The sequence below is a fragment of the Cynocephalus volans genome, chromosome 1 (genome assembly GCF_027409185.1).
Source record: "Cynocephalus volans isolate mCynVol1 chromosome 1, mCynVol1.pri, whole genome shotgun sequence".
NCBI classification, from domain to species: Eukaryota; Metazoa; Chordata; class Mammalia; order Dermoptera; family Cynocephalidae; genus Cynocephalus; species Cynocephalus volans.
The window spans coordinates 39,649,528-39,667,523 of NC_084460.1; the positions used below are offsets into that span (position 1 = coordinate 39,649,528).

General features: G+C 46.2%; 1 protein-coding gene and 1 pseudogene across 3 annotated transcripts in view; both read left to right on the plus strand.

Annotated features, from left to right (window-relative positions):
* Positions 1–6,519, plus strand: part of LOC134374665 (ubiquitin-conjugating enzyme E2 L3-like) — a 79,417-nt pseudogene extending 72,898 nt beyond the window's left edge.
* PKIG (cAMP-dependent protein kinase inhibitor gamma) overlaps positions 1–17,866 on the plus strand; it is an 89,752-nt gene extending 71,886 nt beyond the window's left edge. For all 3 annotated transcript variants that reach the window (XM_063108959.1, XM_063108967.1, XM_063108952.1), the window contains 2 exons: positions 12,496–12,669; positions 17,128–17,866. In XM_063108959.1, coding sequence (XP_062965029.1) covers positions 12,522–12,669; positions 17,128–17,207 — 228 coding nt within the window. In that variant the 5' untranslated portion in view covers positions 12,496–12,521 and the 3' untranslated portion in view covers positions 17,208–17,866. The remainder of the gene's footprint in view (positions 1–12,495; positions 12,670–17,127) is intronic.
* The last annotated feature ends 130 nt before the right edge of the window (positions 17,867–17,996 follow it).

The window sequence follows — 17,996 nt, forward strand, 5'->3', positions numbered from 1 at the left end:
AGAGCTCTTAAGAGAGGCTTGGGGCTTTTGAGAGGTCACCAACTTATACTATTTAAAGGAAAGGGAAGAACTCCCAGGGAGCAAATAGAGAAGGACTGGGGTCTGGGGGGGGGGGGGGGGGTGTCTCTAATATAAAGATCCCAACAGGAGGAGGTGCCTTTGTGGAGTGGCCAGAGAGGTAGGAGGGAGGCCCAGAGGGTGTGGTGTCTGGAACCCCCGCAAGGAGAGTGGTCCAAAAAGGAATGAGAAGAGGAGAACAGAAAGGTGGTGGGATGTGGGACTCACTGAGGACCTTGTCTGGCTCCAGCACCCTTCCCTTCCCTCCTCACCAAGCCACCTCCTAAAGCAAGTCTCACTATAGCCTGCACCTGGGCCTGCGTGGTTCTGGGTCTTCTAGGTGCGGAGGCCAAGACCTGGCCTGTCTGCCTCCAAACAATGCCTCACCCAGAGCTGCTCTCTGAATGGGCAGCAGTCAGTGCCCTGGCAGGAGATAGGCTCCTCTCTGGTGACCCTGTGCTGGATATGCCCTTAAGGCATTAGATGGAGTTTCATTGTCAGCCCTGGCAGGCCCTACATGGCTAGAAACAGCAGCCCTGCCTTTCCTGGTGTCTCAGAATGTGTCCAATTTGGGGCCCTGACTTTTCTGCTTGCCTCAGTGCCTGTCTAGTTCTGGCTTCCCATCACAGAGAGAAGCCACTGCCCTTTGAATTTGAGGAATGCCAATTCAATCATTAGGCTCTGGTATTTCCATCAAGGTTCCACAGCTCTTTCTTCCCTCAGAAAAGCCTTATAGAACATTTTGCCCACCCCCAGCAGGCCTCTCCCCTAGGACCAAGTCTCACTTCTGTGCTTTGTATCTGTTTGCTTTTTGTATGGTCTCTGCAAATATTGAATTTTTGAAAAAGAAAAAAAAAAAAAAACAGGAAATGACCTTTCTAGTATATTTGGAAAACAATTTGCAACTGTAGTGGGATCTGCCTGAACGATGAGACTAATAGCTACAGACTTGGAACAGACCATGTAGTTCTTGGCAGTGTCCAGGGCCTCTTCAGTTTACAAAGCTGGGGAGAGTATTAAAAACCCGAGGGAGAAGCAGCTTCCTGTGGGGAAACCCTACAGAGCCCAGAGCAAGCACCTGCATGCACCAAAGCCTCTGACCCCAAGGCCCTGAAAGGTCTAGGGACAGAGTACAAGAGTTTTTCCATTCTGTCCTGGGCATTCAAGGTCAATCAAATGCTCTGTAAGCATCCAGATCGCACAAAGGCACCAGAACATCCTGAGGATCAGGAAGAGAGAAAGAGCTTCATTCTCTAGCACTGCATAGCACTCAAGCTGAGATAGGAAATAGGAGATTGCCGTTAGAATCAGATTGCCTTTTGTCTCTGTCCAGATCACTCTCTCTATCCAACTTTTCTGTAGATTTCAGCTTAACATCACCTCCTCAAGAAGGTCTTTCCTGATTATACAACCTTTTACTGAACTATCCACACTCACAGAATCCTCTCCTCTTCTTCCATAGCAAATATCATAATCTGTGATGATAGATTCATTTACTTTTTTTCTTATCAGATTGTAAATGTCTTTTTTAGTCTCCAGTGTATATGCCACACCTAGCACAGTGTCTAGTATATAGAAGTTGATTGGTAAATATTGAATGAATGAATGAAATTTCAGGACTGAAAGAGACTTAGAGATCATATTTCAACTTTCATTATTAAGATTAGGAAAAAGCAAGCTGTGAGAGAGGAAGGGACTCGTTGGGGGTCACCCTACTGCATGGGGGTTGAGCCAGACCTTCAGCCCACTGGTATGATGCAGGGCTGCACATCCTTTGCTCTTTCTGCACTGAAATCTAGAACATCTTCCATTCACTTACTCATCAAATACTCATTGAGCTTCAGCTATGTGCTAGGCCTTTCGGATATAACAGTAAACATGCCAGCCAGGGTCATCCCTTTTGTGGAATTTGTATTCCACTCAGCACCATAAAGCACAAAAGAAGAAGGTATAAGTTTTGACCTTCTATAATACCTTTAAACATGGAGTATAAACACAGGAGTTGAATGAAATGTCAAGAGGAAAGTTTTATTAAGTCACCCCACGAATGGTTTAATTGTGTGCCCCTTAGGTTCCATATAACTTAACGCTGTCTTTACGCATTGTCATCTCATTGAGTCTTCACAGCAGCTCCATAAGCTGCAAGGTGTTACTGTTATCCCCGTGTTGCTGAGATGAAGGGAGTTGTCCAAGGACTCCCAGCTAGTAAACAGGGAAGCTGAGCTGGACGTTTGCACTACATGCCGTTTACCACATCGGGCATCCCTTCTCAGAGATTTGAAATATCACTGGGTACTTCTGAGAGGGACAGTGTGGTGTGGGAGAAAGAGCTCTGGACCCGAAGTTAGAACCCTGTGTTAGTCCGTTTCGTGTTGCTATAACAGAAATACCTGAGACTGGGTAATGTAAAAAGAACAGAGGTGTATTTGGCTTAAAATTCTGGGACAGCTTTATCTGGCATGGGCCTCAGGCTGCTTCTACTCATGGCGGAAAGTGGCAGGCAGCCGGCAGGTACAAGCAGATCACATGGTGAGAGGAAGCAAGAGAGAGGAGGTGCCAGGGTCTTTTTAAACAACCAGCTCTCGCGGGAACTAATAGAGTGAGAACTTACTCATTAATCTCCCCTCTTCCCTCAGGAAGAGCATTAATCCATTCATGAGGGAGCCACCCCCATGACTCAATCAGTTTCCAACACTGCCACATTGGGGATCAGATTTCCACATGAGTTTTGGAGGTGATAGCACATCCAAACTCCATCAAATCTGTAGATTCAAGAACCCTGGGCAAGTCATTTTCCATTTTTAAGCCTCAGTTTCTCCTGCTGTTAATGAGAGGCTTGTCTAGGTGAGTTCTGGGGTCCCTTTTAGTTAAATTCTACAACAACTTTTCATTAACAAATATTTCATGAACAAATATTTCCTGAGCACGTGCTTTGGTAGTCCTGAATGAATCAAAGCTGTCCCCCTGCTGGACATAATTAATAGGCTATTAGAAGTAAAGACCTAGAACTCAGAAGAGAAAAGACTCTATAGACCCATGTGTTAGGACTTATTAGTAATCATTTATTGAGAACATTGCTTCCATGTCAATATACATAAATGGATCTGCCTTATTCTTTTCAATGACTGAACATTTCTGAGCAGGGCATGAGTATGAGCTGACTGATGTTTGAGAATGCCCCTCTTGCTTACAGAGGATGGAGGGCTTGAGGATGAATTGGGGAGGATAAGGTGGGACAGGAAAACTAGTTAGGAGAAGAATGTAATAGACCAGAAAGAGATGATGAGGCCTAACTAAGTCCATGACTGTGTGGAGAAATGGGCATATGGACCTGAAATATTTGAGAGAAAGTGATTGAACCAGAGTGATTGAGCCTTATGCTGCAGGATGCCTCCTTACAGAGAGGAAGATGAGGTGAGGCATGGGTTTAGAGTAACTGGTTTTTGACTTGGGCAACTGACTATGGAGGTGACTCTTGACTAAGAGAAAGAATGAATGGGAGAGAGTTCTGGAGAAGGTGGAGCATAATTCTGTTTATATCTTCTTGGTGGATTCACCTAGATGTCTGCAGCTCAGCAATGAGAGAATCCACATCAAATGAATGGACGGCGATGAGAGAGATGATTTGTATAGAACAATGAGAGAAAACACATAAGAAGAGAGTAAATGGATGGAATTAAAGGGCATACAGGTAGTCAAGGTGTTGGACTAGGAAAATGAGAACGAGCCTTCTGAGAGGTTGAAGGAAGTTACTTCACTCCCTAAGCCTCAGTTTCCTCATTTCTAAAATAGGAATTAGAATGGTACGTACTCACAGGGTGTGTTGAGAGTTATATGAGAGAATGATGGAAGGCACTTAGCCTTGCATCTCAGAAGTAGCACTGCTGCAGTAATTTATTATTCACTCAGTAAGTATAAATCAAGCACCCACCATGTGCCAGGCACTGGACTAGCTTTGGGGGATATGTTGGGGAACAAAGGAGAAGACTGGGTGCCTGACTTCATGGGAGGGGAATTATAAAAGAAAGAAGACTCAATATCATAAAAATGTCATTTCTGCATACATTCTGTATTCATGTACCATATATTATTGTATACATTTAATGCAATTCCAATAAAAATACTATGAGAGTTTTGAGAAAAATTAAAACTATTAAGTTCATAAGGAAATGTAAACTAGTAAAAACAGCCAGAAAAATTCTAAAGGGAAAAAAAAAAAAAAGATTTGAGTTATGAGAGGGAAGGTAGCCTACAAATATTTTTTAAAAAATTTAAAGCTAGGCTTCCAGTCAAGATGGCAGAATAGACAGTCCCCAGCATCACTCCCACAAATCAACCAATTTACAACTATAAAAAAGCTGGAGCTCAGGGGAAGAGGAGGAGAGAGCTATGGAGTATATGAAAGTGGGAGAAGCCACGATGAGAGAAAGAAAAAACCATTTTTGACCATTTCCTGTTGCGGGCACTTTAAGGCTAGAGCTGCTGAGCGCACAGAGCAGGAGCTGCCGAAAGCTGCAGCTGTGCCCTTCGGGTGAAATTGCATGGAGGCCGCAGGGGAGAAGAGGGCCTTGGTGGCCCCCAGGCCAGCAAGACCACTGATAGGGTTCCCGTGGACCCACACAGGAGCAAGGAGCCACAACAACTGAAAAAAAGAGAGCCACTCAGAGGCCAGTGAGTCATTGCAAAGAACCAGCACATGGCTCGTCCCATGGAAAGTGTTTGCAGCACTGGTAGCAGGGGAGACGGGATTACTGGGGCACAGCAAGGACAGCTGACTGGCACTCCAGTCAGCAAAGGACCACTCAGAGGAGACTGGTCCGGAAATCAGAATTGCATGGGGTGCAGTTCGATGAAAAGACTCAGGCCTAGCTCAGTGTTTCTACACAACCCAGGTGTACCGGGTCTCTGGAGAGCTGGAAGTACCTATAAAGTCAACCATTAAAACCTGAGCTGCATAAAAAGCCTTCCCTCGGGAATCAGCATCAAAGCAGAAATTTAGCTAACCACACAGTTCAAGTGCTGGTCCCCACAGGAAGTTCTCCCATTTTAGAAGTAAGCAAAGGACAAAAAAATTAGTTCTGGCTCAGCCACACATCCAGCGCCTCAGTCCACCGAGGGACCTGAGACATGGATCCAGGGATCAGTCGCCCCTGCCCACAATCAGGCACACCACCAGCACCAAGGAGTGTGCCAAAAACATCACCTCCATGTGGGTGGCCCACCTCAGCCACCACAGTAACCATGGCTGCCTCAAAAGCAGCTAGACACCACAACCACCATGCAGATGGTCCACCAGCCACTGGAGTGCATTGACACAAGGAGAGTCACCAGCAGAGATAAAGAAAAGAAGAGGATGTCTCTCTCCACAAAGCCCATTTCAGAGTGACAGAAGAAGCATCTGCTCTATGATAATATTGGGGGACCTGATCACACCTCTTAGCATTGGACAGATCATCTAGGCAACAAATTAACAGAGTAACCATTATTTTTTCAGGAGAGAAGAAATCTAGGGTATAGAAATTAGAGGGGGGCCGGGGGAGGGAGAGGGGGATGGAGAGAGATTGGACAAGGGGCATAAAGAATAAGTACGATTTGTAACAATATGCATACTAGTAATATTGATTTGATCAACATATGTCAACGTTAAACCCCCAAAATATGTATAATCAATTATGATTCAATAAAAATTTTAAAAAATTAAAGCTAAAGTAATATAAAACGTGATACTGGTACATAATAAATCAGTTGGAGAGACTAAAAGGTTGAGAAACAGACCCCAATACACATTTTTGTAGACAAAAATGGCAGCTTTTCAAATCAATGAGGAAATGACAGATTATTCTATAAATGATTTTGAGATAAGTGGAAAAAATTAATTAAGGTGGATCTTTAACTCATACCTTATGGCAAGTAAATTCCAGCAGGTAATCAGACAATTTTAAATGAAAATTGAAGCAATAAAAGCTCTAGAGGGGAACACAGCAGCACCAGATGCAAGAAGGCGGCCAGCAGGAGGCTGACGAAGGAGCTTGAAGAAATCTGCAAATGTGGAATGAAAACTTCCTTAACATCCAGGTTGATGAAGCAATTTATTGACTTGGTAAGGGCTTATTGTTCCTGACAACCCTCCATATGATAAGGGGGCCTTCAGAACCGAAATCACTTCCAGCAGAGTACCCATTCAAACCACCCAAGATCACATTTAAAACAAAGATCTATCATCCGAACATTGATGAAAAGGGGCAGGTCTGTCTGCCAGTAATTAGTGCTGAAACCTGGACACCAGCAAACAAAACTGACCAAGTAATCCAGTCCCTTCACAGCACTGGTGAATGACCCCCCAGCCCGAGCACCCCCTTCAGGCTGACCTAGCTGAAAAACACTCTAAGGACGGTAAAAAATTCTGTAAGAATGCTAAAGAGTTTTACAAAGAAATATGGAGAAAAGCGACCTGTGGACTAAAATCTGCTGCAATTAATCCCAACAAGTGTGAGCAGAGACCCCAAGCAGTGCATTCAGACACCCCACAAAGCAGAAGAGAGTAAATGGACTCTGTGGAAAATTGACACGTGCCACTGCCTGGCATTCACTTGTGGCAGTTACTGACTTTCTACAGTTTTCTTAATCAAAAGTGGTTTAGGTAACCTGTAAAGAAAGGACTAAAACTTTAAGATGTTCTAAAAAACAAACAAAAAAAACCATTAGAAATAAGCAAGAGAGGATTTATTACTAATCTCAGAATGGGGAAGACATTCCTAATTATGTTCCAAAACCCAGAAATTATAAAATAAAATATGGATCAATTTGACAACATGAATATAAAAATGTGTGTGGGGAAAGAAATGCCAAAAATACAAATGACGGATAAGTTTAAAAAAAAAAAAAAAAAAGCTTATTTGTAACTTACTTGTAGCTTCTCTTACGGCAAAAGACTAATTGCCTTAATATATTAAGAACTTCCCACAAATCAATAAGGACCTAAAATCCCTTACAAAAATGGACAAAAGGATTTGAAGAAACAGTACCCAGAAAAGGAAATGCACATGGAAAGATGCTCAGCTTCACTCATAGGAGCAACACAAGCCAAACCAGATGCGGTTTTCACCTTTCAGATTAGAAACAAATAGTGTTGATAAGAAGGTGGTAAAACAAAGTGCCCGTCATATATGCCTGATGGAAATTGCTATGGTTTGAATGTGTCTCCCCCGCAAAATTCTAGTGTTGCCAATGCGGTGGCATTAAAAGGTAAGGCATTTAAGAGGTGATTAGGCCTCGAGGGCTCCTCCCTTGTGAATGGGACTAGCAGCCTTTATAAAAGGGCTTGATGGAGGGAGTTTACCCTTTTATGCCTCTACCCTGTGAGGACACAGCTATTGGAGGCTCCATCTTGGAAGCAGAGAGTAGGCCTCACCAGACACTGGCACTTTGATCTTGGACTTCCTCGCCTCCAGAACTGTGTGAAATAAATTTCTGTTCTTTATAAATTACCTAGTCTCAGGTATTTTATTGTAGCAGCACAAAATGAAATAACCTCTGTGGAAGAAAATCTGGCAATACCTATTACAATAAAAAAATACACTGATTCTTTGATGTGGCAATTCTACTTTTATGGAAACAGCACCAAAGGTCACCAGTAGGGAAGTAATTAAATCAATCTACACCAGTGAGAATATCATGCAGTCAATAAAAGGAACAATTTAGCTCTATAAGGACTTTGGGTTTGTTTCTAGTGTTTTGATCAAATCAGTGCTACGGTGGCTTCTGGGTGATCTGGAATTGTTTCCAAGACATATTCTTAAGTGAAAACAGTAAGATGGAAAAAAAATTTTTGTTTTAAATAAAGGAAAAAGGAATGGAAGGGGGAGAGAGAGAGGGAATATGTATTTTGCATAGACTATCTCTGGAAAGCCACAAGAAAGGGTGTCTGGGATAAGGTGGGAAGGAGATTGAGCTCTTATCTCTTTCCTGCTGATGAACCTTTTGAATTTTATACCACATGCACACTTATTCAAAAATCAAGTAATTTTAAAATAAAGTGAATGCTTTCACTGTAAAAACTTTAGAAAATATAAAAGATTTTTAAAATTACTCATAATTAAATATTAATACATGCGATTATATCACTGAGATTCTTTTTTATTTAATAATATTTGTGAACATTTTTCCATGTCTTTAAAAATATTTACAGACGTTATTTTAATGCCCAAATGTATTTCATTTGGATATAAGTGTATTTTTCTCTATTATCCATTTAGGACATTTAACATGTCCATTTAGGAGCTCATTTTCATGTCTTTAGTTTTGGGCTATTATAAATAACACTGTGATTTATACATTTATCTTATTGTACAACTTGGAATATTTTCTTAGAATTATTATAAACTTACTTAGTGGCTCAAGGATATGAAAAAAGTTGATGTTTCTTGGTACATATTGTCAAGTCATTCCCCAGGGATGTCCTAGCATTTTACACTCTCATTAACAGGGTCTGAGAAAATGACCATTTTCTGAGGATTCCTTCTTTTATTTCCCCATTTGCTCTTCACTTTAAAGAGCAGAGGGTGAGCAAAGAGGAATACAAATGTGGAAGAAATGATATTATGTTTGTGCTTCGAATCAAAGAGCACCCTAGACCCATCTATGGAATCGCTGTTTCCTGAGGGAATGGGGATATGGTGGCCAGAGCATGTTGGCTCACTTGATGTCTTCCAGGATTGGGCTTTGGCTTGGCGCAGTTCTCTCCCATGCCAGGAAAGACCCGGCTTCCTGCACTGGGCAGCTTGTAAGGTTAGACAGAGCAAGGTCGAGGTCAGAGCTCCAAGGAGTCTGTCCTAGCAGTGAAGCTGGCCTTTTAGATGGAGCCTGTAACTCCATCCCATGGTATCAGATCCTATAGATACCAGACAAGAACACCAACCAGCACAGCACTCTGCAGTGGATGGAGTCCCAAGAAGGAATTGCTTTATCATCTCCACAGATAGGTAGTTAGATAGGCAGAGAGAGAAGTTAAATACATAGTTAAATAGATACAAATTTAGTTCAGTGAGTATTTATGGAGCCACCTACTCTTTACCAGGTGCTGTGAGAATCAGGGAAAGAAGTAGTTGAACATGTTGGCTCAGCTGCCATGATGAAAATGCAGACAAAAATCCCTTGTGGAGGTCACATTCCAACTGGAGGAAAAGAGCTGAGGAAACCAAGGCTTTGGGAGGTGGTGTGGCCTGCTCAGGGTCTCTGTCCTTTCCCATAGGCAGCAGGTATAATATGGAGGATGAGCCTGGGCCTAGGAGCCTGAGACCTTTCTGAGTCATGGTTATAAATTTATCTCATTTACGTCAGAGGGCTGTTGTGGCCATTAGGTAAGTGATCTATGTAAAACACATAAGCACGTAACATAATATTAAGTGTTACCTTTAATATTATCATTAGAATTGTCATAATTTTTATTCTCTGTTGTTATTACTGTTATTACTATTGCAACAGGCCATTCCCTTGTTCTGAAGCTTTGAGCAGTTTCCCCAGAGGGAAAGGGCAGGAGTGAAACTCTGTGTGACCTGCAGAAGGAACCACCTCTGGAACTTCTGGGAATTCATTTAGCTGAGGGGGAGCCAGAGCATGACAAAGGCCACCTCTCTCAAGGCGGCTAAGAAACATAAGCGGGGCGTGCCATCTGCTGGAGCTATGGGGAATTGCCTTAGAACTCTGGCCCCACCTTCATTTTACAGATGGAGAAATGGAGACCCAGAGAGGGGTGAGGTCTTGATCAAGGTCTGATGGCAGCGTTTGGATTTAAGGTCACATGTCTCATTCTTTTCTTCTACAGGACGCCTCCCTGTCTCAACTGTCTGATCTTTGAGTGCCCCTAATCCATTCTTTAGGTGTCTCTTCTGAGCTAGGTGTCGTGGGGGATGTGAGCTTAGCCCTCCATACTGGTCAGCCCCTCCTTTCACACACATGCGCAAGTGCTTGCGTGCACACACTCCTGGCAGCTCTTACCGACTGAGCCCCACCCTGGGTGCTTTCCAGGCATTTCCTGCCAAAGTCAGTTACCTTCTAAAAGCATTACATGATAACTTGGGTTATAAAACCTTCAACCATTACAAAGATGCAGACTTAGAAAATGAAAGTTCCCCTTAATCACAAAGAACCACAGTTTATAAGGTTGATACGTGTTTTTCCAGATTTTTTTTTGTGTGTGTGTCTGCCATCTTTCCCCACAGAAACTGGGTTTTATTTTAGGTGCTGTTTTGCAGCCTTCGTTTTTTAATTAACAGTTTGTCTCAGACATCTTGCTATGTCAGTACAGATCCATCCGGCACATTTCTTTTTTTGAATACTTCATAATTCATGTAATGCCTAACTTCCTGATGGACATGTGGGTGGTTTCCTACAGGTTGTTATTACCGACCATATACAGTAAACATCTTAACACCACATAGAGCATTGGGCATTTGCCTGTGTGTGTATAGAACTGGAATTTGTTAGGCCCACCCCACTGGACTGTAAACTCCTAAAGTCACGCCAGTGCTTAACCACCCCTCCCATTGCCTAACTCAGGGTCTGCCAGGTAGAGTCCATGCAGTGACTGTAATTTAATTTCCTTCAGAAAATCATAAGTGCTCAATGAGAGGTACTAATATCCCCCTAGCTGATTAACATTTTATTAATATAACAGCAGTACCTCTAGTTGGCAAGCGTGCAAGTAAATGGACAATCTCGTGTGCTACTGGTGGGAATATAAATAGAAACAGTACTGAATTTATAAGCGTTTTCTCCCAGTTTTTTGTTATTATAATTACTACTGTGCCATTGGGGAAAACAACTTGGAAATGTGTCAGAAGCCTAAAAAATATTTCACCCTTCCCTTTAGCCTAGCAATTCTACTTCTGGGGATATATTATAAGAAAATAATTAGGACTGGACACGAAGATTTACATAAAGATCTAGTGCTGTCTGTAGTGGTGGAAAATTGGAAAATACCTCCATGTTTATTTCTAGGGGACTGATCAAATAAATCATGGTATATCCAAGTATGCAGATACAAAAATCATGTAGAAGGAACCTTAATGATATGTTCTAAAATGTTCCAAAGAGTAGGCTATAAAATATAGTGGATAGTATGATCCCAAAATAATTTTTAAAGGTCTATGACTCTTCTTTATATATGTGCTCTCTTCTCTCTCTAGGCTGTTTGAGGGTACTTTAAAAAGTTCATGGAAAGATTTGTATCTTTTGTATTTTTCCATGAACTTCTTGAAACACCCTCATTTTATCAACCACCAGGGCTGTTAACCACCATCTCTGTAATGATAATTCCTAATTTCATATCTTTCCTCCCATCCCTTTCCCCATCTCTCTTCTGAGCTCCAGCCTCCTAGCTCCATGTACCTACTCTACCTCCCCTCTTGGCATCTCAAAGTTAACATGGCCAAATAGAACTTTTATTTTCCACCCCACCTCCACTCCCTAAAACATTCCTCCTCTGTTATTCCTTGTTCCACACTTCCGTCCTCCTACTTACTCATGTCAGAAGCCTAAATTTCCCATCAGCTTGTTGATTTGTTCTCCAAATTACATCTAGAATTTGTCTTACCACCACCACCACCCATCATCTTCTTGCACGTGAACTTCTGCAGGACCCTCCTAATTTGTCCCCTTCCAGGCCCTGCTCCGCCCGGACACCAGAGACATCTTTGAAAATGCACAGCTGATCATTCTTGATCTGGCCTAAAGCCCCTCAGCGACCAAGTTACAGGTGTGGTCTGGCTCCTGCCACCTCAGCGGCGTCCTTGGTGTCCCTGCCCCTCTCCCACCGTACTCCAGCCTGCTGGCTCTTTCTGTTCTTCCATCCCACCATGCCTTCTCTCCTCAGAGCCCTCACATGTGCTGTTCCCCTCTTGGTAATGCTCTTCCCCTCACTCTTCATCTCGATAAATCTATTCATCCTCAGATCTCAGCTAAAATGCCACTTCCTGACCGCCAGCATTGGTCAGGTCCTGGTGGTCACTCCAACTACCTGCATTCTCCCTTGAAGCCGTGTGGTCATGACGTGGGTGCTACGTAATTTTATGCTGTCTCCAGTGGACTGTAAGCTGTGTGAGGGCAGGGTCCACAGCTGACTTGTTCATTGTTGCATCTGCGGCATTTAGCCAGTGCCTGGCACGTGCTGTTGATAAATGTCTAAATGTTTATCACTGTCTTTACTTAGAGAAAAGACTGAGCACACATTCTTTAAAATGTTGATGGTTTTGTTTGGGTGGAATTATGGGTGACTTATTTTGTTCATTGTATTTTTCTGTGCTTTCTGCTTTATCTTCAATAAAAAAGGCAGTATCTGTCATTTTGTCAGAAGACATCGGTGCTGGAGAACTGGAGCTAAGTCTTCTCTGCAAGATGCATCTGGACTTACCTGTGCCCTCCTGCCCCCTGTCCCCACAGGCCTGAGGAGCGATGCAACAGGCGTGATGGAGGTCGAATCCTCCTACTCGGACTTCATCTCTTGTGACCGGACAGGCCGTCGGAACGCAGTCCCTGACATCCAGGGAGACTCGGAGGCCGTGAGCGTGAGGAAGTTGGCTGGAGACATGGGCGAGCTGGCACTAAAGGGGGCAGGTCAGAGCCAGTGGGCCCATAGCACTCCTGCATGTGAGAGGCCCTCTGCCAGCCTCTAGGCTGGTCTCCATGTCCTAGACTGCCCACACTTCTCAGAGAAGAAACTGCATTTAAATCAGGCCTGTCCCATGATCAGTGCCAGAGAGTCCAGCCAATCTCTAGTTGGAGGGTGCCAGCGTCTCAGGCTCCAGGGACTCCCTGGCCAGGCATCCAGGGCTCTTCCCTTTCCCTCTGCCCTCCAGTCTATCTGCAAGTCCTGGCAGTTCTCCTCCAAGATACTTCCCAGGTCTCTACATTTCTCTCTGTCCCCACAGCCACCACCGGCTCTGGCCACTCTCAGCTTTGACCTGGCTGAGTGCAGTGGTCTCTTTCTTGGTCCCCTGCACCCACTTCCATCCCTCCCATCCTGCTCTATGTAACAGCCAGAAGGATTTGTTGGAGCCAGCCTTTCTTGTCATGCTTCTGCCAGAAAATCCCCCAGTGGCATCACACAGAGTGATGCCAAACTCATCCTGCTGTGGGACTGGGCCCCACCTGCCACTCTGATCTCACTAAGTGCCACCCTCTCCTTGCCTCCCACCCTCCAACCACACCTGCCTTTGATGTGTTTCTCAGTCAAGGCACAGGTCTTCCCCCTTCAGGGTTTTTTGTCTCACTGTTTCCTCTGCCTAGAACATCACACACCTGGTGCTGTGGCTGCTGCCTCCTCATCCTCAGGCCCGAGCTCAGGTACCAGGCTCTTCAAGGGGCCTCCCTGGCAGCTAAATCATTCCTCCCAATCATGTGACCCTCATCACTCTCTGACAAGATCTCATTTATTTAAATAGGAGCTCCAGGAGAGCAGGGGCCTTCTGTTTTCCTGGCACATAGCAGGTGCTTAGTAATCACAGGCTGAATGAATAACTAAAGGAAATGTCGCATCCGCCACCTAAGTATTGTCTGGGATGCCCCTCCTCCTCCTCCTCCTCTCTCTTTCTGTCCTCCCAAAGGACCCTCTCAGCTCAAGTCCAAGGTCAGCCCTGGGGCCTTCCTCTGGGAAGCCTTCCCTGACCCCTGCGCTGGCTGAGGCCCTTTCACCCTGCTCCCACAGCACCACAGAGGCTGTGGCTGTCACATTGCTTCTCACACTGTGGCCTCAGACTGTCTCCTGCTGGGGCTGTCCTTGGAGGTCTGCAACACTGTCTCTCCCTGTGTAGCCCCAGTCTAAAGCTCATGGTCCTCGCTGGCCAGAAGTGACCTTTGAGTACAGAACAAAGACTTTGTGCAGGCATGAACCCAACCCTCTCATGTCATAGGTGGACAAACTGAAGCTCAGAGAAGTTGGGTGGCTTGCCCAGGGTCACCCAGCAAGTTAACCTAGTTATGAGAATCTGACTGCCTCAAAAGAGAGCCCCCTGGCACCCTGCCCATGGAACTCTCCCTCCAGCCCATCCCTAAGCCTTCCCTTTTTGAGTGATCTGTCAGCCCTCCCTTGTCATGTGGCCCAGACTGCTTACCCAGGCACATAAGCCTCCCTGGGTCTCACCCTGCGCCTCTCTGCAGCCTCAGCTCCCATCTTCCTCCCATCGTATCCTCTCACCCGGCCCGAGTCAAGTACTTTTATCTCTTGAAAGCCCCCAATGGGCCTTAACCCTGTGCAGCTTCTGTCCAGTTCTTCCCTCCCTCCCCTTGCCTGGCTGGCTTCTCGTCACTCTCAGAGAACCAGACATCTGCTCTGCTGAGACCTTCCCTGACCACAGTCTCCTCTCTCAGTCAGGGGGATGTGCCTCTTCTCCTGGCCACCTCCGTACTCCCACTTCGTACAATGCCCCTCTCTAGACTGAGCTTCTCTGGCACTGGGTCTATGCCTTGTGCCCTCGGTGCCTGGTGGCATTTGGCACATGATAGAATTGTCCGGTCAGTGGCTGTTCACTGACCGACTGATGATCAAACATGGCCAGCTGTCATGCTGGGCGTGCTGCCAGGGGTGCTTTCAAGGCTTCTGTACTTTTACCCTCAGCTCTGGTTCCCTCTACCTCAGCAGCTGTGGCTGCTTGCCCTTGTGCCCAGGCACTTCTAACACTTGTTTTGCCTGTCTGACTCAGAGTTCCTAGAGCGTCTGGGTCCTCCAGGTACATGACATTTGCCTGCCAGAGTGACTGACATTTACAAAGGGGACCTGAGGGAACAAATAATGCTCACTGCAAGGAACTGAAGCACTTATGGTGTAGTTCAGGCATGAGAACTGGCTGGGGAACCTTCCAGGAGGCCCCACCATTAGTGGTTTAGCTTCCACAGTCAGGGCTGTGGGCCAGGCTCAGTCCAGCAGGCTCACCAAGGCAGTGGGAATGCAGAGTTAAGGTGGCACCCCAGAGATTCTGCTCCAGCAGGCCTGGGATAGGGGCCCAGAGCCTCTATTTGCTTAAAGATTCCCAGGGGACTGACACACAGCCAGGGCAGGGGAAGGGAGCCACAGTCTTAGCCTGCCTTGAAGGCCTGGCCACCTGTCCTCCCCTAGTCTGTACCCTGGCTATGTTTAGCACTCCCCAAGTGTGCTGTGTGCAAACCTTTGCCTTTCTTCTTAGTTCCTTACGTCAGGACATCAGGAGTACAAATGCTTTGTTACTTTGCCTGCTGATGAGCGGAACAACAGGAAAGGCATGAAGCGAGAGTGCCCCACAAGCTATGGGGACTGTTTGCTGATCCTATGGGGAACGGTGCTGGCTGGAGAGGAAAGTGCTCCAGGTCCTTCTCCCCAGCCAAGGGAGAGCCGGGGCTGGCACAGAGGAAGCATTCCCACGTGCCAGATGACCGCATATGGGCCCCACACCCCTTCCTGGTCCTGGCAGAGGTGTCACCGTCCTCACCTCATAGATGAGGAAGCAGAGGCTTAGAAAGATTAAATGACTGGCCCATGGTCCCACAGCAAGGAAATAGCAGAGCAGAGATCAGTGGGGAATTAAAAGAGAACCTTCTGCTTCCTGGGACATGATGCTCAAGGCCAAGGGGGGCAGCACAAGGTAGAAATTTTGCCCGCAGTGTAGTCTAGTTGACCAGGCTTCTAGAGGGCCAGAACCTTCTGGGATCAAGCCTTTGTTACAGGCACCACCCCAGGATGGGAGGCAGCCTGGGGGGCAGTTCAGAGGTGGGGGGGGGAGGCACAGAGATCAGTACAGACAGGAGAGTTAGACATCCGATTTCTGCCTGCACCACTCACGATCACTCCCACCCACTTCCTAAGACTTCTGCAAGGGCAAAATGAGGTAATGCTCGTGTTGGGCTTTATAAACCCTGGAGTGTGCTGCCTACTGGAAGAAGTTAAGTTTATGGAAGGGATGCTAGCTTTGGCGGCGGGCAGGGCACTCTCCACCGCTTGATCTTGGGCAAATCAGTTCACTCCTCTGAAATTCGGTTTTCTCATGTGTATCACAACCCTAATTACACCTCCATGTTGCTGTGTAGAGTGCATGAGAAAGTGTTTCTCAGACCCCAGAACCACAGGGTGGTCCTCAGTCACGTGAAGGGCTTAGCCTGAAGGATGCAAAGACGGAGACCAAGTAGGGAGGTGTCTGGCAAGGGCTGGATTTGAATGTAGGCCCTTGGTGAGCTTACAAGGCATCTGGTGACATTGCATAGTGTCACTGGGGTTTAAGAATTGTGCCACAGGTTGAGCTTTGCCCACATGCCAGGGCCCATGTGGGGCACCTCATGGAGAGATGCCTGATTACCATGCTGCCTGATGAGGAGGGTGTTGACACTAGAGGGGCTGGGCGCATTCCTCACCCTGCACAGCCGGCCCAGTGGATGGCTGGGCCTGCCAGGCCTACCTTCCATGGCGGGGCTTGCATTCCGGCTTGCACACTGACTCACTGGGCAAATCACTCCACCTCTCCTGCCTGCTGCTGCCCCTCATTCCTAATGCCTCCGAGGTTTCTAGCAGCGTTGGAGAGGGGGCAGAGGCTTCCAGTAGTCTGCTGGGTCAGGCTGTCCACCCATGCACACCCCCACCCCAGGACGTACTGTTGGCACCCCAGGCCCTGATGCTGGCCACCCCCACCACTGCCCTGAGCTGGTCTGGTTCAATGCCCTTTACTGCCTTATAAGAACAACTACCATTCACTGAGCACCTGTCACACACTGGTGACTTAACATTTACCCTCTCCATCTGGTTAACCTGAACAGAAATATCGGCCCTCAACAGCCCTTCACCTGATGATTTTAACACCCATCCACAATCCTGGCCATTAATTGACTTTTGACTATACTAGTAACACCACATGCATTTCTGTTACAAAAATTAAGATGTTACAGACCAGGCTAAAGTTTCCTTTGGCCACAATCCCTCCTCCTGCAGCTCCTGTCCTGTTCCCCATGGCTTATCCACTGTTATCAGATTGACTGGGCCCTTCCAGACCCCTTTCTGTGCTTCACATTCATGTTAATGTGCCCAAGAAAAACTCCTCTTTCTCTCCTTTCCAGAAGGACAGGTGGAGGCAAGCACCCCAGATAAGGAGGCCAGCAACCAGCCCAAGAGCAGCGATGGGACCACCTCATCTTGAGTCTGGCCTTGTCCAAAGAGGCTAGAAGAGAGACCTGCTGTCCCCTCCCGGAATGGGAACCCTGGCCTGGCAGCCTCTTGTCTGAGCCCCATGTCCCAGGCAAGCCAGGTCAGACTGACAGGTCCCCCCAGAGGCCTCTGTGGCCCCTACTCTGGGAAAGCCCTGCCCATGCCCCCAGGCTCCACATTCCCACCACCTTCTTCCAGTGCCCAGATGCACTTCAAGACACTGTAACCACAGGATGTTATTTATTCACTGATGCTGGGACTCAGGGCCTGCCAGGGGGAGTAGCTCACGCAGGAATGCTCCTCTTCTGGGTGGCCTGGGCAGGAACCATGTCCCCACACTGACCCCTCCTCCCCAACCTCAGCCTTCTGGGTCAAGACATTCTTATCTCTTTTTTAAAAAACACTTTTAAACTTTTTAAAAATTTTAATCCTTTTTCCAGTGGGGCGGGGGGGAGTTGACAATCAATTCACAATTTTTTAAAGCCATTTCAAGCTAACCTCTGACCATCTATGCAGCTCTGAGGTTCACTCATGGAGTTTCACAGATCCATTTTTAGGAAAGGGATTTTGGCTCAAAACTATTTGACCAACTGTTTGCCCTTTCTACCACTATAAGTGATATCTAAGACCCAGGAAATAAATGCTGATGATTTGTGTGACTGGTTTGAGATTATTTGTCCTTTAAACAGCAGAAGCAGCGGCTAAGCCTTGTTTTCCCCAAGTCCACCATTAGCTGGGATCCATCACTGCCCCAGGTGTCCATGGAATGAGATAGAGATGC